At 54.9% G+C, this 26,657-nt stretch overlaps 1 protein-coding gene across 2 annotated transcripts in view; it reads right to left on the minus strand.

Moving 5' to 3' along the window:
- SLC6A20 (solute carrier family 6 member 20) overlaps positions 1–26,062 on the minus strand; it is a 33,299-nt gene extending 7,237 nt beyond the window's left edge. Inside the window, exons 1-7 of one of the 2 annotated variants that reach the window (XM_002912755.4) lie at positions 25,582–26,062; positions 12,427–12,563; positions 10,781–10,872; positions 8,339–8,566; positions 4,849–4,959; positions 3,756–3,997; positions 2,679–2,841 (exon numbers count right to left, since the gene is read on the minus strand). In XM_002912755.4, coding sequence (XP_002912801.2) covers positions 2,679–2,841; positions 3,756–3,997; positions 4,849–4,959; positions 8,339–8,566; positions 10,781–10,872; positions 12,427–12,563; positions 25,582–25,850 — 1,242 coding nt within the window. In that variant the 5' untranslated portion in view covers positions 25,851–26,062. Of the gene's footprint in view, positions 1–2,678; positions 2,842–3,755; positions 3,998–4,848; positions 4,960–8,338; positions 8,567–10,780; positions 10,873–12,426; positions 12,568–25,581 lie in introns of both variants that reach the window. The other variant, XM_034658174.1, reaches the window with a different exon arrangement.
- Between the last annotated feature and the right edge of the window lie 595 nt (positions 26,063–26,657).

Consider the following 26,657-nt stretch of genomic DNA (forward strand, 5'->3'; position numbering starts at 1 on the left):
TGGAAACAGACCCCGGCACTCCTGCTTAAAGACAGACCCTCCAAGAGGGTTGGAAGAGGTCTTCGGTTGGGGGAATGCCCCCTGCCTATCAGCAGCAGAAGCAAACCCTCGCTGGGGGCAAGCTCCCTCAATTTAGACCCGAGGGACCACCAGAGAGGATCAAGCATCGAGCTTGCAAACACATTTATACACCTACGAGAAGACAGCCACTGAGGAAGGAGTCAGCAGAAATAATTCCCCAAGAATGGCCGATGTTGGTTGGACTGGCAGATTCATGGCATGCCAATGACCATAGTGGGATTCTCTGGCTCTGGGTGCAGACAGCAGGGGGTGAGCCCTAGCAGAGAATTTACAAACGGTAACAAAACCTGCTAAAGTTGGCTTGCTTTTTATCATTAATATGAGCCAACAAATTCTCAACAGTGTCAATGATAAAACAGACTGTCGGGGCGCCTGGGTGGCACAGCGGTTAAGCGTCTGCCTTCGGCTCAGGGCGTGATCCCAGTGTTATGGGATCGAGCCCCACATCAGGCTCTTCCGCTATGAGCCTGCTTCTTCCTCTCCCACTCCCCCTGCTCGTGTTCCCTCTCTCGCTGGCTGTCTCTATCTCTGTCGAATAAATAGATAAAATCTTTAAAACAAAAACAAAAACAAAAAAACAAACAAACAAAAAAACCCAGACTGCCTTCCCTCTCCTGCCCAAGGCCACCCTTGGAACAGCTATGTGTGACCTTTCCAAAGAAGCAGAAGGTAAAATTGCCAAGATAAACGTAGCACAAGAAACTATTAGCATGGAAAGCAAATTCGAGAAAAAAAATCCTGTCTAACAAATTATTGACCCAAAAGCCTCCATTGACAGCTAAATACCACTTAGAGCTGAAGAGAAAATTAGTGAACTGGGAGCTATATCCCAGAAATGGATCCAAAATGAAGGGGAAAAAAAAGAAGTTGGGAAAACATAAAGGAGAAATGAGCGGACACAAAGGGTGGGGTACAAAGGTCTGGAAGGAATTCTGGAGCAGAGAGACAGAAGTACAGGCAATGATTAAGAGGTAACAGGTATGAATTTTCCAGAACTGATAAGACACGTGGATCTGTGGATCCAGGAAGCCCAACCCCACCCAAGCCCACGTTGGATAAATAAAAAATACAACTGCGCTTAGGGGGGCCAAGGCCAGAGTCCAAGGGAAGGGCACAGAGAAATCAGAGCGAAAGCACTGGGCAGCCGATTGCTTCCAAGAAGGACAGGCATTTCCAAAGCAACAGTGGAAGCCAGAATCACATGGCAAACATCTCGGAAGTGTCCCAAGAAGGTAACTGTAAACCTGGGATGTTCTATGCAGGGGAGACGGTCTTTAAAAAGAGGGGACTGAATATTGACATTTGCATACAGATGACCCCGGAGGAAATTTATCCTCAAGACACAGGTGCTATACACCTGAAATGAATATAGTGCTGTAATTATAGTGGAATTAAAATTAAAAGGGGGGGGGAAAAGCAAGCACTCTAAAGGAATGCATTTTAAGGGAGAAAACAATCCTGGAAGACGTCTGGTGCCGGAGGAAATGGTGAACTGGTAAAAAGGCAAACACACGGGGAAAGACACACACTGTCGTGTGAGACAGCACAGCTTCTATGTGGGGGCTGAGAAAAAGACAGACGTGGACACAGACGGTATTTAAAACTAGAGGGACGAGATGAACGCGTGCTACGTCCTTGTTCTGTTTGGGTGGGAAGTCAAGATCTTTTTGAATTTCAGATCTGGTTCAGTTAAATAGGCACAGGACAAATTCGAGAGGAGCAATTCACTATATCAGTTCCAAACAGCAGAGAATAAAGCTGCATGTGGAGGGAAAAACCAGCAATGAACACAAAAGAAAAAGTCTGAATAAATCAGTAACCCCCTCATTCTCGGACACTGAGCCAAGCTCAGAAGTCAGGGAGGAAACCTCCCAGGGCCCCCAAAACAAAAAAGAACTTTGAAATGAGAACACCCAACAGGAGCTGAGGCCCAAAGGGAATGGATCAAGGCCTCAAAGGCTGGGGGCTGGGGGGCCAGGCGGTGGGGGCGAGCCAGGAAAGACAGTGCTGGTTCGTGCGTGCAATGGGCGGGTCAATACTAGTGATGCAAGCTGACTGCCAGAGCCAGAGCCAAGGTTCCCGGGGAAGGTGACCCATATGGACAGGGTGCCAGGGTTCAAGCCACCAAGTGCAGCTGCAGGGAGGCTGGGCCCATCAAACTCGTCAGCCACAGGAGAAGGAGCCCTGGGGCACCTACATCCCCAGTTGCTTTAAGCTGTTTAGCTACCCGTTGGCCGGTTGGCCATGGAGACAGACACCTCTAGCCATAGCTTAGACAAGAAGGCACGTGATCCCGGCATGACGGTGACAGAAACAGCTCCAGGCCCTGGGGTTCCTCAAATGTGGCACCCCCGGATGGACTCAGGAGGACAAAAGTCAATGACAAAGGCCTCCCGCTGGGTATGAACTGGCAGGTCCCCCCCACTCACAGTGCCCCCGCTGTCCTAAGCATTTGCAAAGATGGTGTCACTACATCTGGGAAATGACACACAGGTTTGACACTAAGGCTGACTGGAGAACCCTCCTCGCCTTGCCCTTGTCCCCGGTGGGCGGCTCTCGGCGGAGAGAAGCAAGCCAAGCTCTTGCCCGCGCCTTACCGTGGCCAGCTCTGACTGCAAGCTGCAGTTTTTCATTTGCGGCAGCACCTCGCTGTATTTGTCGGGGAAGGCGGACGCCAGGTAGCCCTTCACCTGCTCCAGGTTGCTGGCTGTCAGAAAGCCATCTTCCAGGTCAAAAGAATTGGTCAGCAGCAGAATCACCCTGCAGAGCAGAGCACCAGATGGGCCTTCACTGATTAGAAAGGCCACGGTCACCGAACCCTCTTGAAGCCTGGCTGCCGGGGGTCCCTCCCCTTTGATGGAGCACGGTCTCTCCAAAAAAGGGACTCTGTGCATCGGTGACCTTTTAAAGGTTAGGGGAAGCTGATTTTGAATGGCTTTGAAGGAGCCTTAAGGAGGACCAGAGATGAGAAACCAACCAGCCCGGCTAGACCACGTTCACCCCTGGGCCAGCATTGTCCGACAGGATGTCTGTGATGATGGGAAGAGTCTATGTCGGTGCTGCCCAGTGTGGCCCCCGCTAACCACGGGGGGGCGGGGGGGTGGTGGCTGAGTGCTTGAATGTGGCTAGTCTGAGAAACCCACTTGAATTCATTTACATTTAAATGGAAATCAACTTAAACAAAAATTTAATTAATTGACTTAATTGAACTAAAATCACAACTGTTTCAATTAATTAAAAATTTAATCAACTAATTTAGTTTAATCAAAATTTTAATTAATTATGTAAATCCATCCCATTTAAATCTGTAAGTAGCCCCTTGTGGCTAGTGACTCCCATATGGGACAGGGGTGAGGTTTGTCGTGTTTTGGGTAAAGGGGGGCGCAGAGAGCAGATTCTGTCCCCTCCACGGCTCACCCGGAGAGCGCTTGGTTACTTCGAGGTCAGGGAGACGGGGCAGAAGACACTAAGGTTTGTCTGATGAACTGCCCTCAGCACTCAGGCAGGGGTGCCCGGCTTGGGGCCCCGGCTGGAGGGTTGCAAGGCCGATGCCCTCTGCCCCTCACTCCTTGCCTTCCCAGCACCCACCTCTTCCCAGGTGGCCCTGGAAGCGTGGGGGGCGTGCCCCCACCCGAGGCCCCAGGGCTCCTGGGGCAGACCCGGGCCAGGCTTACTTGTCCAAACAGCTCTCATAGTTGAAGGTGGCCTTGAAGCCATAGATGGAGAAGGTCACGATGCTGGCGAAGATGGAGGTGGAGCTGTTGATGAGGGACACGATGACGGCGTGCTTCTGGCAGTTGTTGGATGGCTCGTTGTAGCTGGCGAAGGCAATCAGGCTGCCGAAGCCCAGGCCCAGGGAGAAGAAGATCTGGGTGGCCGCGTTGATCCAGGCCTTGGGGTTGGCCAGCTGCTCCAACTGCAAAGCCGGCAGGGGACGGGGCCGCTGAACCAACTCTGTGACCCACTGCCTGGGGGTGGGAGGCCTGGCAGGGGCACCGAGCATGCCTGTGCCCCCCGGGCCAGAGCCTGTCCACACCCCAGCAGCTGACACACACATGCATCGCTCACATCCGATCCTCCACAGCGCTTTTCCCGGGGACGTGTGCCATCGAAACGTGCAAGGTCAAGTGCGTTAAAAAGGCACTGAGCCCCTGATCCATGACCAGGTGCCGCCGGGGGCTGCACGCCCGAGATGGAGGTGGCACGGCCCAATGCGGGAGGTCTATGTCTGTGTTGATACTGGGGGCCATTTGGAATGTGGGGGTCATTTCGGGGCGGGGGGGGGGCACAGCCATAGTCATTTTGTTTCCAGGGACCAGATTTGCTAAATGAAGAACCTATTTTGTCCCAAAGGCAATAGTGCCCCCCTTATCTCCAATACCCTGCCAATGGACGAGCATTAGCTGCGGGGGCCACGGAGCAGGGGGGCTGGGGAGGGATCACAGAATACCCTGCGGAGTGTGGATTCACCCCTGTAGGGAAAGGGGTGCGTGGAGGTGTGCAGGCAGGAGAGAGAAGAGGCTGGATGATAAATCACCTGGTCCACAGGCTGCCAGGGGGGTGCGAGGTTGAGAGTGGGGGCCCGGAGGCCAGTGCACCCAGAATGAATATGGCTTGGGGCCGGCCTGGCTGGGGAGGGGACCCAGCGCCCACAGATAATCCACACGGCTCCCCCACCCAGCCTGGTGGGGTCCCACCCACCTTCCTGGGTCTCCCCCTTTCCACCCATCCTGGAAGATGGCAGGTCCCCCTCCCTCCAGCCCTTACCTTGGGTGTGAACATGTACACCAGGCCGTTGATGGCTCCGTGGAGCGTGAGTCCCCTGACCAGGTAAACGATGAGCACACAGTAAGGCAGCAACGCGGTGAAGTATACCACCTGCGGGCACCAGAGGGCACCAGAGAGCAGAGTCAGCCTCCCGGGGACCCGCCCACCAGGCCCCTCTGTCCCTGGGACAGACCGTGGTCCCCATAGAGCATAGTACACTGTCTCCGGCACAGGCTACTGAGGGCTGGAAAGGCAGGACCAGTGGTTCTGAGTCTGGGCTGGGGAGCTGGGGCACGGGTGCATTTGCCCGCCTCCGTAACCGCCAGGAAATGTGTGTCTGTAGACCAGAGGAAAAGGGATAGGAGGCCTCTGCCTTCCACCCTCCCTTCAACCTGACCTTATTCCAGAAAGGATTTGAGTAGTCTTAGCACATTGCTATTTTTAATTGCGAGACGAGACAGTGTGAGCGATCCAGTAAGATGAGCCCAAAAAGAAAGGCAGGGGCGCCTGGGTGGCACAGCGGTTAAGCGTCTGCCTTCGGCTCAGGGCGTGATCCCTGCGTTATGGGATCGAGCCCTACATCAGGTTCCTCCACTGTGAGCCTTCTTCTTCCTCTCCCACTCCCCCTGCTTGTGTTCCCTCTCTCGCTGGCTGTCTCTATCTCTGTCAAATAAATAAATAAAGTCTTTGAAAGAAAGAAAGAAAGAAAGAAAGAAAGAAAGAAAGAAAGAAAGAAAGAAGAAAGAAAGAAAGGAAAGAAAGAAGGAAAGAAAGAAAGAAAGAAAGAAAGAAAGAAAGGCAGCCCACAGGCTGTGTGTGTGAGGCTAGACCCTTCGGGAGCCAGCCTCCTTCCTCTCCGAGCTTCCCAGCGGCCCCAGCTCTGCAGAAAGCACCAGCACTCACGCCTCTGATACTGTCTTGAGAGGGAAAAAAAAAAAAACCCAAACCTCAGGGGCTTGGAGCAAGCGCATGTCTCTCCAGCACTGAGACTCAGGAGAAGTTTGGCCATGAGGGCACGTGAAGGAAAAGTGACAATGTTGGTGTGGGGGCGATGTCCCTATTAGAAATACGACAGAAATTCAATGATCTGATTTTTTTTTTTCTATGAAAGGCTTCCCTCTTGCGGGCTTTAAAACTGCACATGAATGGAATTTTTGGTCCACCAAATCTTTTCCTGCTGACAAGCATCACAAGATCAAAGACGTCTGATCCTTGGTTTCCGTGGTGGTTTTGGCAGGAGTCTCTACTCTGGTCCTGCTCATGCGAAGTCTTACACAGCCTTCAAACGGGGACCTCCAGGTGCACACGTGTCTGTCCAGGCCTGGCACGTCGTCTCTGAATGGACTCTTATGGGCACCAGAGCCTTTTTGCGTAACGCACAGGAATATTTTGCAAAATTCTTCTTGCGAAAGCAGTTTGCTTGAAGGTTGGGTCCTCCTGTGAGGCATCTGGTTGGAGGCCCCTGTCCAGGTGGGCTTGGACTGGATCACACTCGGCCCTCCATTCCTGTGGAGGCGTGGCCCCATCTTCCCTGGAAACTTCCAAGGCCACTAGAGGAGGGGTCCGTGCCCTTTCACCCTGGGGGCACAGCAGGCAGAGAGGGGGCACATCTCTGATCGCTGACTCTTTCCTGAGGTTGTCCTAAATGGAGAAGAGTCATCAAGCCAGCTGACTTGATAAGAAAATAATCCAGGAGCGAGATGGAGACGGATGACGGCGAGGACACCGGGCCAGGGAGCTGAAGAACATTGAGGGGGACAGGAGAGGGCTGACCAATGTCCATAACCAGAGGACACTTAGGGGATATTGAGGGCAGGCCCTTGGAACTCCCCTCCTTCCCCGCAGGTCAGTAAGTTTCCTGGAAGCACTCTGGGCTCATTCCTCCCCCATCAGGGAAGCTAGACACGTGATCTGGCCTACACCATGGGGAGAAACCATTTCTGACCCATCTATGACGTCCCTTGGCGTGTGTGTGTGTGTGGTGGGGGGGAGATTCCGAGAGAAGAGACCAGGAAATGGCACACAGAATTACTCCCCATAAATAAAGCTGTTGGGGCACTTCTGCGTGGAGACGGGGGTGTGGCTCGAGCAGAGGAAACAGTAAGAGTAAAGAAGAGGTCATGGCATGACGTGACTTTGTTTCGCACATTTATAAATGATCTCGAAAAGAGAGGGCCTCACGAAATCTCCAAGTTTACAGACGCAGCCCTCGGATCTTTTGTCACGTTCCTAATAATCCGGCAAAGACAAATTGCAAAAAACTTTTTTTTCTTGAGCATCAAAGAGGAGCCAAGCTTTAAGATGGGACAGAGCGAGTAGCTGCCGGCTGTAAGTTCTTCCAGGGAAGAGTCACTAGTCCCTCGGCTTGGCCATGGGATGGGCGCAGTACTGGGGTCATCCCAGGGTACCTAAAATATCATGAGTAGTTCTAGTCCTGCTGCCTCAAGAGAAAACACGGTGGGGCTGGAGGAGGCGACCCAGGTGGTCAAGAGGATGAGGAAAGGTGGCCTCTTAGGACCTTCTGAAGGGAAAAGTTGGGATGAATTATGTCCCGAAAGTATGGAGAGAACAAACAGGAGGCAGCTCACCAGACCAAGAGGAGGGGGCATCTTAGGGGCCAAGGTGGGTCTGCCCCCGGGTCTGCCCTCACTGGTCGGTGCCCTTGGGCAGGTCCCTGCGCCCCTTGATGCCTCGCGTGAGTGGGGTGATGAACTCTACTATGAAGGACTCCTGCCAGACGGAGACGAGGTACACGCCCAACCCCCAGGGGATTAGCCAGAATGATTGATTGAGTATGAGGACGGGGCGCGCCCCTGGGGGCCAGGACGTCTGCTGCAGCTCCAGAAAGATGCCAGGTGCTGGAGAGACTGCAGGAACACTTTCCCCATGGGGCAGATTAAAGAGCATCTCAGCCCCTGCAAGAGTATAAACCTGGGGATGCACCAAGGAGAGAAGGTTCATAAATCAGGCCGGACAGCTCGGCAGGGTCATCGACAGCAGCTTAGAGCGAAGGTTCTCAGACTCAGCAGCAGATTAGGCCCACCTGGGGGAGCTTGTATCATCCCGATACTCAGGTCCCTCCCCACACTGATGACTCCAGGGCCTCCCGGGGGCGGGGAGGACTGAGACACCAGAGTTCTAGAAGCTCTCCGGATAACACTGATGGGCTGCTAAATTGAGGGCCAGCGGCTAGGGCATCTCGGGGACATCCCCAGGGAAGGGCGAGCTCACTGCCTGGTTGCTGGGTGCCCCTTGGGTGGTACGGATTTGGGGCTGGCGGGTGCAGACTTGCTCATCTCTTGAGGTGGTGGGAAAGACTTCAAGATTGCAACTTCGAGCACCACTGGCCACGTGCCTGGTGGCCTGGCCGGTGACTCGTGTCCGTACCCTCCTCCCCAGCACAGGTCCTCCCCCACGCCCCCCTCCCCTGAGGGTGGCGGGCAGCCCACTGGCACTGCCCGGGCCCGGGCAGCGGCTCTGCCGTCCCCACCTTGCCGGTGGTCTCGGTGCCCCGCAGGATACACAGGTAGACCACGAGCCAGGCCAGGATGAGGCAGAGCGCCGGCTCCCACTGCACGCGCCCGCTGTCCTGGATGGACGGGGAGATGTTGAGGGTCTTCCGGTACCAGAAGTACTGCGTGGAGGATGCCTTCTCGCACTCCTCGTCATAGCCCGTGCGGTTGTCATTCAGCGGACACACGGCCCATGGCAGGGGCTCCTTTGGGATCAAAAGCAGCATTAGGCAGACAGGTGAGGGCTGAGGCCGGAGGGCAGAGTGGGAAGGATGGGGATGGCCCTGATGGGGAGGGTGCTCAGGGGTGGAGAAGGGCGCTGGTCCCCAAAGCACAGGCAGCTTGATGCCTGAAGGCAGACAGAGAAGGGGGGGCTGGTCAAGGGCGCATATGGGGTCGGGGGTAGGAGAGAGGCGGGCCAAGGGCTCCACACCTCTGTAGCAAGGGGCCCCGGGGGACTCCAGCCACAGCGTCTGTGGGAACTGCGGCCTCTGGGTCGGGCTGGGGTCTTTGCATGTGCCATTCTTTCTTTCTTTCTTTCTCTTTCTTTCTTTCTTTCTTTTCTTTCTTTCTTTCTCCAGATTTTATTTATTTATTTGCGAGACAGAAAGAACACAAGCAGGGGATAGGCGGAGGCAGAGGGAGAAGCAGACTCCCCGTTGAGCAGGGAGCCCAACATGGGGCTCGATCCCAGGACTCTGAGATCATGACCTGAGCCGAAGGCAGTCGCTTAACCGACTGAGCCACCCAGGCATCCCCTGCATCTGCATTTCTAATAGCCCCTGGTGCCACTACGGGGGACATCAGACAGGAGGCGGGGAAGCCCGCCAGGTAGTGGGATGGACCGGAGCAAGGCCCCTGAGGCCAGGCTGCCTGCGTCCAAGCTCACAGCTACTCAAGCGTTTGCAACTATGCTTGGCCCAGGGCAGGTGTGAGTGTCTGCGGCTGGTACTCTCCTTATGTGAACACGGAAGACGGCTCCAGAGTAGAGGGACTGAGGGTGAAGGACGGAATGAATGGACAGGCAAGTGATATTCAGAAATTGCTGGTCCTCGAACTTCTGAGAGTTAGGAAAATGGGTCTCATTTCTTGAGACCACCTTATTTTCGCCTTTGGAAGATGATCAAATTATTCTGATTTTGTTAGAACAAGACACGTTGCTTCCGCCTTTGGAAAGCTGTCTCTATGAGCATACAGATCTGTAATGCCGGCGATGGGTATGGCAAGTCTTTAGTTGGACTGCTGTTGTGCAGTGCACAACCTGCCCAACTAGACATGACAGCTCTGCACAGAGGAGGAAGAATCATCACCAGAGTGGAGAGTGAGAGGAACTGCTGTTTCTACCCAGAAGGTGGAGGAGAGGCAGGGCTGTGGAGTCAGGGGGAGGATGAGGGGCTTCAACTAAGCTCAGAGCAGAGAGGACTTCCTGTCAAGGATGTACACAGGGCATTTTCCAGTGGGGTGACCAGGCAGGGCTGATTGGGTAGCCAGAGTGGGGAGGGAATGTAGTATCTTCCTAGTGTACATGCCAAGTTCCAATTACTGAGGTCATTCACCCCAGTATTCCTTGGGGTGCCAAAGAGTCAAGGCTGTGCCCCAGTGCTCTGGAGAGTGGCCCCACAAGTTGGGGTTAGTCCACAGTGCATGGCCAGCTCTGCCTTGCTTTTGGAACGGGGGGACAGTGTCTGTCCCGTGAAGGCCTGGTTCAGGGGCAAAGGGTGTGGCATCAGCCCGGTGACCTTATGTCTGAGACAGAGGGGGCTGCTGGAGGGCACGAGGGGGCAGTGGGCAGGCGCTAAGGAAAAGCAGTGAGCACGGGCAGCAGAAGGGAAGACCCCTCTTGGCTTGGATACAAAGAGAACCTCTCAGTGAGGAATCGGAGTTCTCTCTTCTCTACGATTTTCGGCCCCCTCCCATGTGCTACCATGAGCGTCCACTGTGGCCATAATCAGAAATACGAGTTTAAAACGTTTCCCTTTGGGAGTAGCCCCTATTGTGTTACAGGGGTGCCAGTGGTCCTTCTAGGAGAACTCTGGTCTGCAGGGAGAAGTGGGGGCTTGCCCTGGAGTTCGAAAGCTGGAAGGACAAGGGAGGGGGTCGGGGGGGAACCCGAGGAGGAGGAAGGCCTCCTCCTGTCTTGCTGGGTTGGGGGAGCCCCTCCCCATTGGCTCTCCCCACAGATTCTCTGGAGTGGTGCTCAGTATTTTGCAGGGGGGTGGGGGGGTCACATCTTTCAGAGAGAACCCAATGAAAGCCAGAAGCTTGCTCCCCAGAAACGTGGACCCATACGCGGGCACACACAATGGCAGGGGCCCGTGGAGGCCGGGCTTGCAAACCCTCTGCTTGGCATGGGGTTCTCAGCCTGCCCCCCGCCCGCTGGCCCTGAGGCCGCCCCCGGCGTGGCCGCCTGGGCTGCTCACCTGGAAGGAGTGGAAGAGGTACCAGAAGGCCCAGGCGTTGATAATGTTGTAGTACGTGGACAGGAAGAAGGACACCACCACGCTGGCCAGGCCTGTGAGGACGCAGAGGGGCACTGAGGCCTGCCCGGGCCGCCGAGCGTTTGATGGGCTTTAGGCCTTCGCAACAACGTGGTCAAGGGGTGGGATGGGGCGGGGGGGGGTTATTACCTGCACTTCCCGGTGGAGAAAACGAGGCACCGAGATTGTCCGAGAGCGCTCGGCTACCACGTGGCAGACGCGGGCTCAGCGCGGAGCGTGAGCAGCCTGCTGACCCTGCCCAGGGCCACCCGGATGCTGGACGTCACGGGTGCTTCCCCCGGGGCTCCCCTGAAGTGGGTTCCCTTGTGCCCAGCCCTGCCTCGTGGTGGCAGGGAGCAGGGGCGTGGGGCAGGATGTCAGGAGGGGAGGGGATCTCTGACCCTGCCAGCCTGCAGGGCCCTGGGGCAGGAGGGCATGGAGCCCACCTGCCCAAGCCCCCCAGAGCCACTGTGTATGTCTCTGCCCAGCTCCACCCTGTGGGACATCCCGTGGGGGGTCTGCAATCCGCCCGGTACAAGTATTTACACCACCGGCCTTGTGGACGCTGCAGCCAGGCCCTCCCTGCCCCCTCCCCTCCTCGAGGGCTGGTGGTTAAACATTCACCCGCAGCCCTGCTTGGCACAAGCATCCGGTATCTTTCCTATTAGGCAGCAAATGCCACCTCAGAGAAGCGCTCTGTGATTGATTACTTGGGCAGATTATAAAACCACACACCTCCTTGTTAGAAATTACCAGCCCTTCAAGATGAAGAGGCGGCCGGCGTAGAGATGGTTTGGGAGGCCACGGACGCACTATTTCTGCATCGGAGGCGAAACCCCCGTGCCCTGTATGTCCTCTCCTTGCCCCCAAAACACCAGTCTGCTTCCCCCCGCCCCCGCCTTCCTGTCTGGGGGCGGGAGGGTGGAGCAGAAGAGACTACGGCCAATGTGGGCCAAAGTTCCTCCCCTCCCAGGCAGCCCTGGAACGTGAGGGTTGTGCCGGGCAGGTTAGCCACCCCTGAAAGGTGCCCGGGACACCAGCTCCAAGTCGCTCAGCGGCAGCTGGACATGCAGCCGCACCCATGCGCCTCTGTGCCCTGGAGAGGTCAGCGGCACCCTGCGCCCTCTCGGTGCTGTGACAAAGATCGCGTGGGCTCACGTGCATCATGTTACAGCCTGGCACCTGACACGGGGTAGGTGCTCACGGAGAGGGAGACCTTGCTCCTAACAGTTAGTCGGGAGCAGTTAGCTAGATGAGTTCCCAGATTTGTAGCTGGCTGGGACACTGAGTTCTACCTCCTTGGTGGGGCAGCTAGTTCCCTGGAGAAGAGAAGCCATGTGGCGTCAGCTCCCCAGCGGGGGGGCGTCCCCACTTTCTCACTGGCCTGTGGGTAAGAAATCCAGCCCAGCTCAGCCGGCGTTCTATGGCACCCCCTCCTGGCCGTGTGTCCACCCACTCAAGGGCTCTCTCTTAGGCCTCGTGCTTGCTCCTTGCTCCAGCTGGGCAATGGGCTCCCACCCCCAGCCCCTGCTGTCCGGGATGCAGCAGGGGGTCTCCAGGTGGCCAAGGATGGGAGAGGACTCACTTACCGACACCACCAAGGTAGGGGCTGATGGTCCTCCAGGCACCGATGCTGCCCTGTCGCATGCGCTGCCCCACCGCCAGTTCCAGGTACAGGAGTGGCATGCCCTCTACAATAAGCATGATGACGTAGGGCACCAGGAAGCTACCTGCGGACATCCAGAGCCAAGATCAGGCCATCGCTGATGGGTTTTCCTCTGGAGCCCACACCACCTCCATGCACGTGTCCTTCCATCCACCCTCCCTTCCTTCCTTCAGTCTTTCCACATGTCCAATCATCCTTCTACCTTTCCACCCACCCATCCTCCCACCTTTCCTCCATCCTCCATCCTTCTGCCTCTACCTTATTCCACAACCCACTGTTCTTTCATTCCTCTTACCCATCTGTCATTCATCCATCTGTGTTCTTTCATTCGTCCATCAATCCACCCACCCATCCATCCATCCATCCATCCATCCTTCTATCCATTCATCTTTCTACTTATCCATCTGTCTGTTCATCCATCCATCCATGGATGACATGCGGACTTGCCAGTTAAAATGTTTAAATACTTCCTTCCTGGATGGTAAATTGCCACTGTCCCAAGCCCCTTGACTGCCTTCCTCAATGCTTTATCTGCCCAAGCTCCTCTGCCAGAAACCCTAGTCCATCTTGTGTTGTTGCAACCAATGGCAGAAGCAGGGGCTTGGTGAGTATGTATGGGGAAACAAGGGGTCCCCAACAGACAGAGCCTAGGCCACCACCTTCTGTTACAGAGCACCTTTATTGCATGCGTATCTGTTTTATACAGTGGTTCTCAGCCTAAAATTTTATTTTAATAAAAAGTACCATGACTTACACAAATTCACAGCCCACTGGTTCCCAAGGAGCCGACTGCAGACAAGTGCCCGTGATGACAGTGGGGAGCCAGGGGTGCGGCTGGAGCTACGGGAGCCCTCCCCACTGCTGACACCTGGACAGAGGCGGGCAACCTGCTGGGGGCTTCCCTCACCCCTGCCCTGCAGAGCACTGCCCTGCTGCTTCTCCCTTCTCACCCCTCCTTCCCTTCTTCTCTGAAGTTCTGTTCATCTCTCCCCCAGCTCCTGGCTCCTTGGCAGTGGACCTGAGGAAAGGTCCAGGAGGAGAAGAGGGTGGGACTCCTGATTAAAATAAAACCCTGACACTACAGCTGTGGGGATTAAGGGCTGGTTACAGAAGGAACTGGTTCCTAAAGTGTTCAGGTAAAGAATGAAATACAGATGCTTACACGAATATCTAATATTTATAAAAATGCCCTCACTGTACATACGTGCGGTCCCAGGGCTCACTTTTCTCCCCCGGCGGCGGGAGACCACAATACGTCTGTGTGCATCATCCCTCCAGCAGCTGCCCAGCATCCCACTAGGAAAACGTGCCCAGACTCATTTCATCCATCCTTGGACACTTAGCTGCAGCCAGTTTCCTGCCATGCTAAACAGAGCAGGGGGCCAAAGCCTGGCCCACATGTTTGGTTCTTTCCTCAGGATAAAAATCGCAGAAGGAGGATGGCTGGAACCAAGACCAAGCAGAGACCAAGCAGAGGCCATCTCCCACCACGGAGAGAAAGGCACCGGCTGTGGGCAGGGGACCCCCGGGGCTCGCATTCCCGGCTCCGTCCTCCCTGCTCACACCGGGGCCTACAAGAAGTGCTCCCCTCTCACTTCTGGACTCGGCGTGGACGACTCTGCCAGGCCTTGCTCCCGTCTTGCCCTGCAGAAATGTGTTTTGGCATCTCACCAGGTTCTTCTTGGAGCTGGGAGTCCAAGAGGCAGGGTGCTGGGGGGTCCAACCCACCACCAACCTAGCAACAAAGGCTGTGTTGGCACTGCCTGCTTGGAACAACATTTAAACCCTCAGTGGTTGCAAGGAAAGCTCATTTTCACCCAAGGTGTTAAACAGTAACCACACGAGGCCTGGCAACGTCCATGGCGGATTTTCTCTTTGACAGGCCCTGCCCGATGGCCTACTGCCCATGGGAAGGCTGGAAACCCAAGGCCTGGTGCCTAGGTGGGGACATGGGGACATGTGGGCTCTCAAGGCCTGCCCATCAGACATTCCTATCACCTCCCATCCTCCAAGTCTCCAAACACATGATCCCAGTGAATTTGCTCTGCAACCGTCTTCTCAACAAATGGTGTTAGAGCAACTGAACACCCATATGCAGAAAAAAATGAATTGTAACCCACATGTTACATTTTAGAACCGCCCCCCCAATATCTCAAAATGGATCACAGACCTATATGAACAACTCAAAACTACAGCACTTCTAGAAGACAGCCCAGGCGGAAAACTTTCTTTTTTTTTTTTTTTTTAAAGATTTTATTTATTTACTTGACAGAGACAGCCAGCGAGAGAGGGAACACAAGCAGGGGGAGTGGGAGAGGAAGAAGCAGGCTCCTAGCGGAGGAGCCTGACGTGGGGCTCAATCCCATAACACCGGGATCACGCCCTGAGCCGAAGGCAGACGCTTAACCGCTGTGCCACCCAGGCGCCCCTGAAAAACTTTCTGACCACAAGCTAGGCCAAGATTTCTTGGCTACCACATCAAAAGCACGATCTATGGAAGAAGGTATCAATACATTGGATTTTGTTTTAAAATTGTGTTCTGTGAAAGACACGGTTAGGAAAATGAAAAAGGCGAGTTAAAGACTGGGAGCCACCTTTGCAAAACACGTATCTGACAAAGCCAGTATCTAGAATTTATAAAGGACGCTCAAAACTCAACAACGAGAAAACGAAGAACCCATTCAAACAATGAACAAAAGATCTGAACAGACGTTTCACGAAGAAAATATACAAATGGCAGATTAGCCCACGAAAAGATGCTTAATGTAGGCATTCACTACGAAAAGGAGCACATTCCAATCCCAGTGAGATGCCACCGCACACCTATCAGGATGGCTGAAATTAAAAGGCTGACAATACCCAGTGCTGACAAGGATCCGGGGGAACCCTTGTGCCTTGGTGGTGGCGTGTAAGATGGTATGGCCACTCTGGAAAAGCGTTTGGCGGTTTCTTATAAGCAAAGCACACACTCACTGTGTGACCCAGCCATTGTTCTCCTATGAGTTTACTCTAGAGAAGTGACAGTGTTCACACAAAAACCTTCACAGGAACGTTTATAGCGGCTCCATTCAGAGTGGTCAGAAACTGGAAACAACTAAATGGTTCTCCACTGGGTGAGTGGATGAATCAGTCGTGGGACAGCCATACGATGAAACACCACTCAGCCAGCACAAAGGAACAGAGTACTAATCCACGCAACAGCACCAGAGACCCTCAGAAGCATTACACTAAGTTAAAAATGCCAGGTTCAAAAGGCTCCATACCGTAGGACTCCGTTTATAGGGCGTTCTGGAAAAGGCAAACCTATGGGGACAGGACACAGATCTGGGGCTGCCGGGGGTTGGGAAGGGAAGGGCTGACTGTACGGGGCATTACCGTGATGGTGGTAACGCAACCACACATTTATTAGAATTCTTAGAATGGGACACCAAAAAAAAGTGTATTTTTCTGCACATCTCAGAACAGAAAAATTAGTTTTGTGATCAGTTTGAAAACAAGTCCACGAACCCACGCTCTTTGTCTGGACTGCTCTCCGCACTCCTTTGATATAAATCCTCTGGCCCTGCCTTAGCACGAGGAGACCCCCACCCCCGCCAGGGGGAGGCAGACGAAGGTCCTTCGCTCCCTGTGGCCTGGGGATGAGAAGCCATGTGGAGGTGACCCGAGGGCCCATCCAACCAAGCGCCAAGTGCCCTCGCGTGAGGGCTTCTGAGCGGACGTCCCCGCAACAGCCAGGCCTGGCACCCACACAACTGCGAGGAAGAATTCACCGCTCTAGCCACTACTTGGGGGTTTTTCCCCCTTTTTTACCTCTCAGTACTTCATCACACAGCTCCTAAAAACAAGGACATTGTCTTGCATAATCCCAGGGCCATGAGCAGAACCAGGAGGCGCGCAGCGTCTCAGGCCATGTCTCACCACGTAGCTTCAACCCGGACGGCCTCTCGGGCTCTCTTCGTCTTTCATGACCTTGACCTGCTGGAGAGTCCTCGCCAGTTCTTCTGTGGAATGTCTCTCGCTTTGGGTTTTGGCAGGAACACCGAAGCCACCTGGGTCTTCGTCCAGGGGCCCATGATGCTGCCATGCCCCGTTCACGGCCGGGTTCACTTGGCTCCCCTGGTCAAGGTGGGGTCTCTACCAGGTTTCTCTGCGGAAAGTTCTGGGCCTGGCCCTTGGAAATGATGATGTGACTTTGCTGGGATATTTTGAGCCGGGGTCGCCTTCCTGTTTCCCATCAGACCTCCACCTGCTAGATTCAGCAGCCCCTGAGGACTCTTGTGGGACAGAAACACCGTCGTGCTGGCTGCCGACAGGTGACCCTCTAATTCCATCATTCTTTCTAAGTCCTTAGGTTCCAGAGTGCTCTGGGGTGCCGAGATGGGTCAGGGAGCACGGGTGGCGCGGGCCTGTGTGCGTCCGCACGACCCTGAGCCAGGGGGATGTTTACAGTCACAGAGGACACTTCCATTCCAAGGATGGAAAGACAGCTCTGAGCCCGGAGAACTCTTACTTACTGCCACCTCCCCAGTGCCCACCATTATGCTTGGGGCTGGTTTTCCTGGCGTCTGTCCACGCCACAGCTGCCCCTCGACAGCTGATGGTCTGACTGTGTCACTCTCTGCCTCCCCCACAACCCCCACACCTGGTCAAAGCCTCTTTGGCTTCTCCTCACACCTAGAATAGCACCCACACTCCCTCCCATGGCCTCTGAGGCTCTGAGACACAGAGCTCCCCTCTCCTCTCTCGGCTGGTGGCCTCCCTTACGCCACTGCAGCCCCGTGGTCCTGCCCGCTGGTCCGGCCTCTACACACTTGCCCTCGCTGTTCCCTCTGCCTGGAACGCTTTCTCCCTTCTCTCATTTCTCTGCCGAGCCTGCCTCCTGGTCTGCCTTAGTGACCACGACCCCGCGCCAGAGTGACCCTGCAACTTCTCACCCCGCTGGACCTTCCGAGCAGTTACCTGTGTGAAATGATGCTGTCATTTTAGCTGTTTCCGTGCTGCCTGTCTCCCCTTACATCGGATGCTCTCGCTCACTGGTCTGCTCGGGACAGAGCTGGGCAGAGAGCAGAGCACGGTGGCTATTTGGTGGGTGCAGGACAGAATCCTTCAGGCTCACTGGACCTTCCGCGCACATGGCTTCCTCTAGCAAACTCTCCAGATCACCCAAAGCTAAGGTGGGGTGCCCCCCTTACAGCCCCTACTCACCGTCTACTGCTCTGTCCACCCTACTTCCCTCAACAGCTCCCAAGTGCAGAGATGGGGTCTGCCTGGCCCACAGCTGGATCTCCAGTTCCCACCACAGGGCCCGATACGGAGTCGGTGCCGGCTCAGGGACTGTTTGCTGAGTGACCGCTTGATGGTAAGTGGTTTTGATGGTGGTTCTACGTGGGTGGGCAATCTGTGAAGCTCTTACCAGAGACCGACGACAGAGGTCTGGGAAAGTTCATCATGGGTGCTAAAACCATCATGTTGTTAAAACCATAACATTTCATAGAAGGTTCCTTTGAACTCTCGCTTTATTTTGTGGCTGCATTAGGTAATAGGGACCTTGGGCGAGTCTGTATCGGCCTGCACCTCCCTCAGAAAGGATGAGGCCTCAGAAGGCCGTCTTCGGCCCTCGGATAATAGAGCTGATCAAGACACAAGGGCCCCTTCAAGGCACCTCGAGCAAATGTCTTTCTCCCAAATCGATTTGCTGTGAGAAGCAGAAGAAATTGGTAGCAAACTTCTAGCACCTGGTCTCTAAGAGTCAACAGGACAGCACCAGGCAATGAGGAAGAAAGGACAATATAAGGAGGAAAAAGATTTTATGAAGACAAAAAAAATATGGCAGATGAATTTAAAGCCAATGGAGGGTATAAGTAAAAAGTAAAAAAAAAATTACCCCGTAGCTCAGGGGAAGAGGATAAAGCAGAAATGACAGGAGTCGAGGCACGGACGGCAAGCCTGTGTCTCCTGTGTCTCTAGAAAGAACCAAGCAGGAGAGAAGGCTGTGGACACAGCAGCTGCAACAACAAATTCTACCAGATGCTTCCCTGGCTGTGTCACTGAAAGGGCTCGCTAGTCCCAGGTAGACATTTTTTTAAGAAGTTTTGTAAGCAAAAGAAGCAGGAAGGCAACGCAGTGGGCTCCCTGGAGGCGCCACTCTGAGTGTCCCCGCCGGCAGGATTCCCCTGCCGAACACTGAACATTCAGATCGTTCAGCCCCGTCTGCCGCTGACCAACCTGGACCCGCAGAGTGTCACGTTGCGAGAAAGGGGGGAGGAGAGGACCCAGGGACAGAGCAGCCTTTTCCGGCAGGGGGGACGCCTGGACCCTCTCGCCAGGGAAGCCCACCCTTGAGGGTTTCACCTTGTCAGCCGGCCCATCGGGCAGTCCCAGCAGCCCATTCACAAGGACGAGTGGACTAATATCTGCAAAAAGGACTGACTTCCCAGAAGGAGCTCTGGTGCACGCTCCAGGGGGTCAACAGCTGGCTTGAGACGTTTGTCATCAGCCGGGGACATGGGGAAGGGTCTGCACCCCACAGGCCGGGAGCCATACTAGGCCAAGGCAACACTGATGAGAAAGTACTTATTATCTAGACGAACAGCCCACCAGGCGTGTGAGATCGAGTCCCGCCTTGGAGAATGGGCTATCTCTGCAAATGGAGTCTGGAAGAGCTGTGTCAGTCCCCAGCTTCAAAGAATATTAAATGATTTTGGAAATGATTGTGGATGGTCGCAGGGAAAGTAAAATCAACAAGACACGAAATCACATACAAAATATGCCTCCTGTTGTTTCGGGCAAAAAAAAAAAAGGAACAGTCATGACTTTTTGGGTACTGGAATTGGGGTGATTTGGTGTTTTATTGCTTTATATATTTCTCTATTTTCCAAATTTTCTATCCTGAGCATGTATTATTACATTGTGACCTCCCCCAACATACACACATGGATGTGTCATTCTAGGGCATGTTGCTATGTATTTTTCTAATGATCGCTGTCAGTCCCATAGCTGTTTGCTAGAGCCAAGAAGTCCTACAAGAGAAATTCCTCTCTGTATGGAATTTATCTCCACAAATCTCGCTCTGTCCTTTGAGACCCACAAAGAGCCAGAACAATCAGATGCAGCCACTTTCAGGGGAAAGTTTGCTCGGGCTTTCGAACTCATGCTCTCTTTCCACTGCCACACCTTCGTCTCTACAAAACCACATAGAGGCTTTTTTTTTTTTTTTTAAGATTTTATTTATTTATTTNACATAGGGGCTTTTTAACCTGACTTTTTTTCTTTTTGGGGTGTGTGTGTGTGTGTGCTTGTGTGTTTAAGGGGCACAGGCCCCACGTTCCCAGGTGATGGGGAAGCTGCTGGTCCGGGGACCAGTCTTGGCAGCACCCCATCCCACCGCCTGCCTCTTCCTCCTTCTCCCCCTCCCATCTTGGCTTTCCCAAAAATGTTTGTAATTTGGAGTCAACTCTGGTCAACTTCTGGAAACAAAGAACAGAGACACAAGTAAGAAGAATGAAAGTCCCACCTCCCCTGCCTGGTGCCTTGGTCTAGAACTCGTGGATGCCCATCCCACTGGCCCCCTCCCCTCCTGGCCCAGCCCTTCCACCAGCAGCATCACTTCACCAGCCGCCCTGGCGAACGCAGTCCTGGCGTTCGTCTTGGCACCGGCTCTGTGAGCTCCGATGGCGCCGCGTCCCTGCCTGAAATCCTGGCCTTGCTGCCTGAGTGAAGTTCCGTCTTGCCAGCCCGTTAGTCAAGGCCCTTCGGTTTGCATTCACGCTGGACCCTTCCTCACGTGCCCTCCCGCCGTGGCCCTGCCCCCACCCCAGACGTCCTGGCCACGGAGCGTTTCCAGCCCCTCCCCTCAGATGCACACCCTTCTGTGTCTTTTTCACACATGGTTTCTTCTGCCCAGAATGATTTTGTCCCTCCGTCTACCTGCTGAGCTCACACTCATCTGTCCAGGCCTAGACGGAATGTCACCACCGCCGGAAGCCTTCCTGGGTTCTCTCGGGCCGTTAGCCTTTCCTCTTGAGTCACTCCAGTCCAGCCTCCCGAAAAGCCCTCTGTGGACGCTTTTGCGGCTCCGAGCGGAAGGGACCTTGTCCTGGTGTCGCACCCTCAAGGGCGATGGCTGTCTTTGTCCCTGCCCAGCAGCACATCCTCCATCCACGCTTGTTGAGGGGCTGAAATTAAACTCCTAAGAGGTTTGGACTGTTGACTGTTTCATTTTCTACGCTCGTGCCTGTTTGGAAAAGGACCTGTGACGGTGGTACTCATCCCCGGTGCACAGCAGGACCCCCTGGGAGCTTTAAAACGCCTACTGGCCGGGCCACGCGTGAGACCAGCTCCGTCAGGTTGTGGGGCTGGGACCCAGAGGTCAGCATGTCGCCCAGCTCCTGGGGGATGCTACCATGCAGATGGGACAGAGGCTTCTCCACTGACAGGTGGTCCTCCCCACTGTGGGGGACGGGGGTGAGCCGCATCAGAGTGCACAGTGCTGTGCATGGTGAGACATGGCTTTAGAGCCACTTTTAACTTAGGGACAAGGAGGTGTCCTGGGGAGGGCGAGGAGCATGGGTACCCCCCGCAGAGAGGGGGCACCAGACATTTGGGGGAAGGGAGGAGCGGAGGGACGGCTGGCCTGCAAGCGACAAGGGCTTCTCCTGGGTGGACATGGCGGACAGCAGGTGCTTGGCCGGCCCTCTGGTGTGCAGGGGAAGCCGTGCTTCTGTGTCACAGCAAACCGCGTGGGGAAGGGCCCTGAGCCAGGGCGAGTCACGACCTGGGAGGAGGCCCGGGCCTCTGCAGCGGTCACTTCTGTCTTGCCTTTATCAGAACAGGAAACCCCGACACCAGGGGATCTGGGGACAGCAGGGCTGAGCCCCAGCTCTGCCTCCAGGAGCCCCCTTGTCTTCTCTGGACTTGTCTCCCATCTCTGAGTGGGGCGGACAGGACCGACTGCAGGGGTGCTGGGAGGAGGATGTTGAGCGCCTGCCGCTAGGAGCCCAGACATGCTGGCTCCCAGCACAGAGTCTAGAAGCCCCAGCAGCAGCAGCGCCAGATGTGGCTTCTCGAGGGACTCACCGAACACATGCTCTCACCCACCATCTGGAGTTGACTTTGGAAATTTTATGGGCTCGATGCACTATAATCTTTGAACCTCAGGTTTCCATCCCACCCAGGAGAACTGTAGAAACACACACACACACACACACACACACACACACACACACACACTGTACAGTGAGCCGCAGCAGGTGCCATCCACCTGTCCGGCCGTGTGCTGAGCCGTTGTGGCTCCGTCCCAGGCCGGGCGCTGGCCTGGAGGGCCGTGGCTGCAGTGGCCTGTGGGGCCAGCTCAGACCAGCTCAGAGAGCCGGCGGTGCACCCCTCTGCCAGCCCCGCATCCCAGGACCTCACGTTGGACATGTCCCAGGACACTTGAGTGTGAAATCAGCCACGGTGGCAGTATTTACACAGCAATAATCATCGGACGCTACAAATTAGGTCTTATTTCTCCCAGCAAAAGCCAGCTGCTCAACATTTTCCCAGCACCCTGCTCCCTGGCTCCCCGCAGCTGGTGGCCTGGGGACGGCATGAGAACAACCCTGACCTCGGTCTAAGGTGTGCTCCAAGGACCAGCAGCATTGGCACCACTTAGGCCCTTGCTAGAAAGGCAGACCCTGCCCCTGTCTCACGGCAGGTGTCTCAGGCAGAATCCCTTGGGGTCGGGAGCCAGAGACCTGCGGTCTCTCAGGCTCCCCCAGAAGGCTATGGTTGGAGGCTACGGTCGGAGGCTTGGGGGTGTCAGAGGCATAATGCTCTAAGCACCAGAGAGGAGCAGAGGGGGCTTCGAGGGGAAGAGGGACATCCAGACCGAATGTCATCCAACCAATGCAGGCAGGTGTCCTCCGACTTCCTCCTCCTCACAGTCACATGGAATAGAGAGAAAACTTAGAAGGAAAAGCATCCACGTTACCACCAGCCACGCACATGTCCCCATTTGTCCTTGTCTCTTCCATGATTCGAGCACGTTTGTATAAAAAGCAGTTGTTGGGGCACTTCTTTTCTACAAGGGCGTGCGTGCATATCTGCATCCCGAATTTCTTCCAGAACAACATGCCTTAGGTGCTGACACAGTGGCCAAGACCTGCTGACTCGTTCCAGAAGCGGTTCCGGGCAACCTTTGATTTTTCCCTCCAGCTACGGCGTGCTGCACCCGAAACATAATCTTCAGAATTAACATTCCTCGTGCTGGGCCCGGCCTGGATAGCAGGAAGGACACAAGCCTCCCAGTCACAGGCCCAGCCCCGGGGAAAGGAGCGCGGACCCCTAATCCGCTTTATTCTGGGAAGTCTTTTGGCGCAGCTTGGCTCGGTACTTTATAAACAGGCTCTTTGTCGGCCACAGGCAGCGGCCACAGCGCCGTGGGGGGCAGGGGAAACACCCCTCTGGAGCCTTCATGATGTGCTTGGTTTACCCTTTAGCTTTAGGTAAAGAATGGATCTGCAAACAGCCTGGGTTTCCGGCCACATAAATCACTTATTAATAGGCAACACCCCTGGACAGGGAAAGGCTCGGGGAAAACCACCAGCATCCCTGCCTCACGTGCCCCGTGCTTTTCCTAACAGAACCTGCGCAGCCGTCCAACGGACACTCATTGGTGCCTCTCTGACCGCACCAGTGGGGCTGGTAGGAGGCAGAGAAAGGAGGGCTCCAGGCTCCCGACAGCTTCCCAGGTAGAGGCAACAGCTCGTGCAACGTGTGGAGGCAGAGAGTAGGCATTTGCCAACAGAGAACTGTCCAGAACATTTGGTGGGGCTGGAAGATGAGTGTGGGATATGGGGTGAAAAAAGGAGCAGGTGGTGGGTGATGAAGCCCTCAGTGGGCCAGGATAAGCTGTTGGGTCTTTATTCTGTAGACGCTTAGGCTTAAGAGTGTGCCACCCACCCAGCCTACATCTAGCCTGCCCCAGACCCAGCCAGCCACCCGTCCAGCCTCTCCTCGGTGTCTGCCCGTCCGCGAGCCATCATGCAACTCTGCATCCACCCACCCACCCAGCCAGCCAGCCAGCCCGAGTATACTCTGTACCAGACACAGGATTTCTACTTTCCTTTTCCGGGTCCTGAAGGTCCTGCGGTTCCCCTAGCAACTCCTTACATATATTCTATTTCCCACCTGTGTCACCTGCAGACTATTCTGGGGATGGTGTTGTTAGAAACAAGGAATTAACAGTCATGTGACAGCAAGGCTCACCTGGCCCGACGGCAGGAAAACATGCAGCCAGGACAAAGATACCGTGGGTAGGTGTGCTGAGCACAGAAGGACCTGGAAACCTCATCCTGACAAGCAATTCTTTCAAAAGTCAGTTATGAAGCTGTTACAACACATGGCAACGCACGCCCTTCCCACAATTATGATGTATTAATGCCCTTCAAATAAAAAAAGGATTCAGAGAATTAACCTTTTGTCAAGTTTTTTTTTTTTTTTTGAGCAGGGAGGGGGAGGGGAAAGGAGAGCCGTACTTTAGGTCCTGGTCCTTCTTAAATGGGTTAAATCTGGTTAATACTTTGGTTTAACATCTTTTACTGTCCTTTATTATTTTTTAAATATTTTATTTATTTATTTATTTGACAGAGAGAGAAGCACAAGCAGGGGGAACGGGAAAGGGATTAGCAGGCTACCTGCTGAGCAGGGAGCCCAACAGGGGGCTTGATCCCAGGACCCCGGGATCATGACTTGAGCTGAAGGCAGATGCTTGACGGACTGAGCCACCCAGGCGCCCCTTTTACTGTCCTTTATGGTGAGAAAACATTCCCAATTATAGAGGACATCTCTCTCTTTCTCTCTCTTACACACACACACACACACACACACACACACACACACGGACACACACAGTCCAAGGCAAAGAAAAATCACCCTAACTATTGTTGACATTTTGGTGTATTTTTTTTTTCTCATTCTCTTTTCTTGGCATATTTTTAAACATAACTGAGGCCATTCCTTTTATACAGTTTTGAATCAAACTTCCCCTCCCCCACTGAATATATGACAGGAGAAAACTATGAAAGTTTCTGAAAATTCCATCTTAGCAGCTGCAAAGAACACCATTGCTAGGATGTTCCGTAACTAACTGAACCAAGATCCCTTTCGCTGAGGGCTCCGGAAGTTTCTAACGTTTTACTCTTATTAAAAGCTTGACACCGTCCTTCCATCACCACCCTCGGTCAGACCTCTGATAAATTCCTCTCAGCAGAATTCTAGAAATGGGACCAAGGAGGAAAACTCTGTTTAATGCTGAGACTTCAATCCCTCTTGCCATGCTGCCCTGAGAAGCCACAGGTTGGCCTGCACACAGGCTCTCCCGCACCTCACGGAGGTGTCCCCAGCTCCCTGTGACCTTAAGGGAATTCGAAGGTCGTGGGTGGGTCTATGTAGCGGTGGGCCCTGACGCTTTAGAGGAAGCATTTGTAAAATCAAACCAAAAAACCCCAAAACAAAACCAAAAAACAAAACAAAACAAAAACTAGAAACTGAATGATTTGCTTTTCCTGCTATAGGTGGCTCCAAATCCAAACCAATGTTTTAATAAAAAAATTTAAAGAACTGGCTCAGGATCCTTTTAACCGGCTTCAAACCGAACTGCCAGGAAGACTTTCTGGATCTGAAAACTGTCGCAGGAGTTTCTGTTGAACAAGCCAATTTCCTGCTCTCTTTTTACACTTAAATGCCAGCTTTACTCGCTAGAAGTCAGACTCTTGCTCGGGGTGGGGGTGGGGGAAACCGTCCAGAGCCTCGGGGGGCTCACAGAGCGGGGATGCAAAGAGCAGGGGTGCGGAGGGAGCTCGGCGGCCCCGGGTGGGGTGGGGGGTTGCAGGGGGCGCGGGAGCGCGGTTTTGCAGAACAGCTCGGCAGCGGACTGGGGGACTGGGACGTGCTGGGTCCGAGACGGCGGGCTCTGCACTCTCGTGCCGCTCGCTCGAGGCGGGCCTCAGTTTACCGGCCTGGAGTCGGGGCAGCGGCCCCCGCGCGCTCGCAGCCCGGGCGCGCCGGCCCCGGTGCCCCCCGCGCGGACCGCACTCACCTCCGCCGTACATCTGGCACAGGTAGGGGAAGCGCCACACGTTGCCCAGGCCCACGGCGTAAGAGATGCAGGCGAAGACGAACTGCAGCGGGTTGGCCCACAGCGGCCGCGCCTTCTCCATGGCCGCGAGCTGGGCGCCGGGTCCCCCTCGGGCGCCGCGCGGGGCTGCTTCGGAGCGCAGCTGCCCGGCGCGTCCCACCCTCTCGGCCTGGGGGTGGCCCCGCGCCTCGGCCGTCGCCGCTCGCTCGCTTTTTAATTGCTAATCTCATTAACGCGCGCCCGCCGGAGGGGCGAGGCTGGTAAATGGATGACGGCGAGCCCCACCCCGCCCGGCCGCCCCGGCCGGGCAGGCGCCCAGGATTGCGCCCGGGATGGAGGGGCAGGGGGCGACGCCCGGGGCTCTCCGGCTCCACGTCGAGGCCCGTGTGTTGCTGCGCGGCTCTTCGGGGCCGTCAGGTTCTCCCAGCCACCTACCCATCGTTTCCTGGGTGCCTACTGGGTGTTAGGTTTCGTCTGGGGACCAGCTGTGAGCCACACGCACACCCCCCCAACCCTTCCGGGAACTGACACTCCAGGGAGGGAAAGGCTTAAATTGACCGGGGATAAAAGGTCTCATTTTCAACTACTGTTGACCAACAGAAAGGACAATTTCATGTGGTTCATTTTAGTCCATATAAAAGGCTGAGGCTCGAGGAAGGGAACTAAGGCAAAGCAAAAGGATGAGCAGTACCGTGGAGGTAGGCTGGGGTGCTCCTGGAGGGCTTCCCAGAGGAGACATGCCATTTGCCCAGAGACAGGAAGGAAGGAAGGAAGGAAGGAAGGAAGGAAGGAGGGAGGGAAGGAGGGAAGGAAGGAAGGAAGGAAGGAAGGAAGGAAGGAAGGAAGGAAGGAAGGAAGGAAGGAAGGGACTTCCCAGTGCCTTGCTCCTGTGCACACACACACACACACTTCTTGGAGGAAGAGCAGCCCGGCAGCCAGGTTTCCCTCCATCCACAGACAGGCCCTAATTGCCTACTGTGTGCTGGTTGGGGAGTCCGGCTCTGTCGCGCCGGGTGCTGGTCGGGAATCCAGTTTTG

Source organism: Ailuropoda melanoleuca, chromosome 4, assembly GCF_002007445.2.
Source record: "Ailuropoda melanoleuca isolate Jingjing chromosome 4, ASM200744v2, whole genome shotgun sequence".
Taxonomy (NCBI): domain Eukaryota; kingdom Metazoa; phylum Chordata; class Mammalia; order Carnivora; family Ursidae; genus Ailuropoda; species Ailuropoda melanoleuca.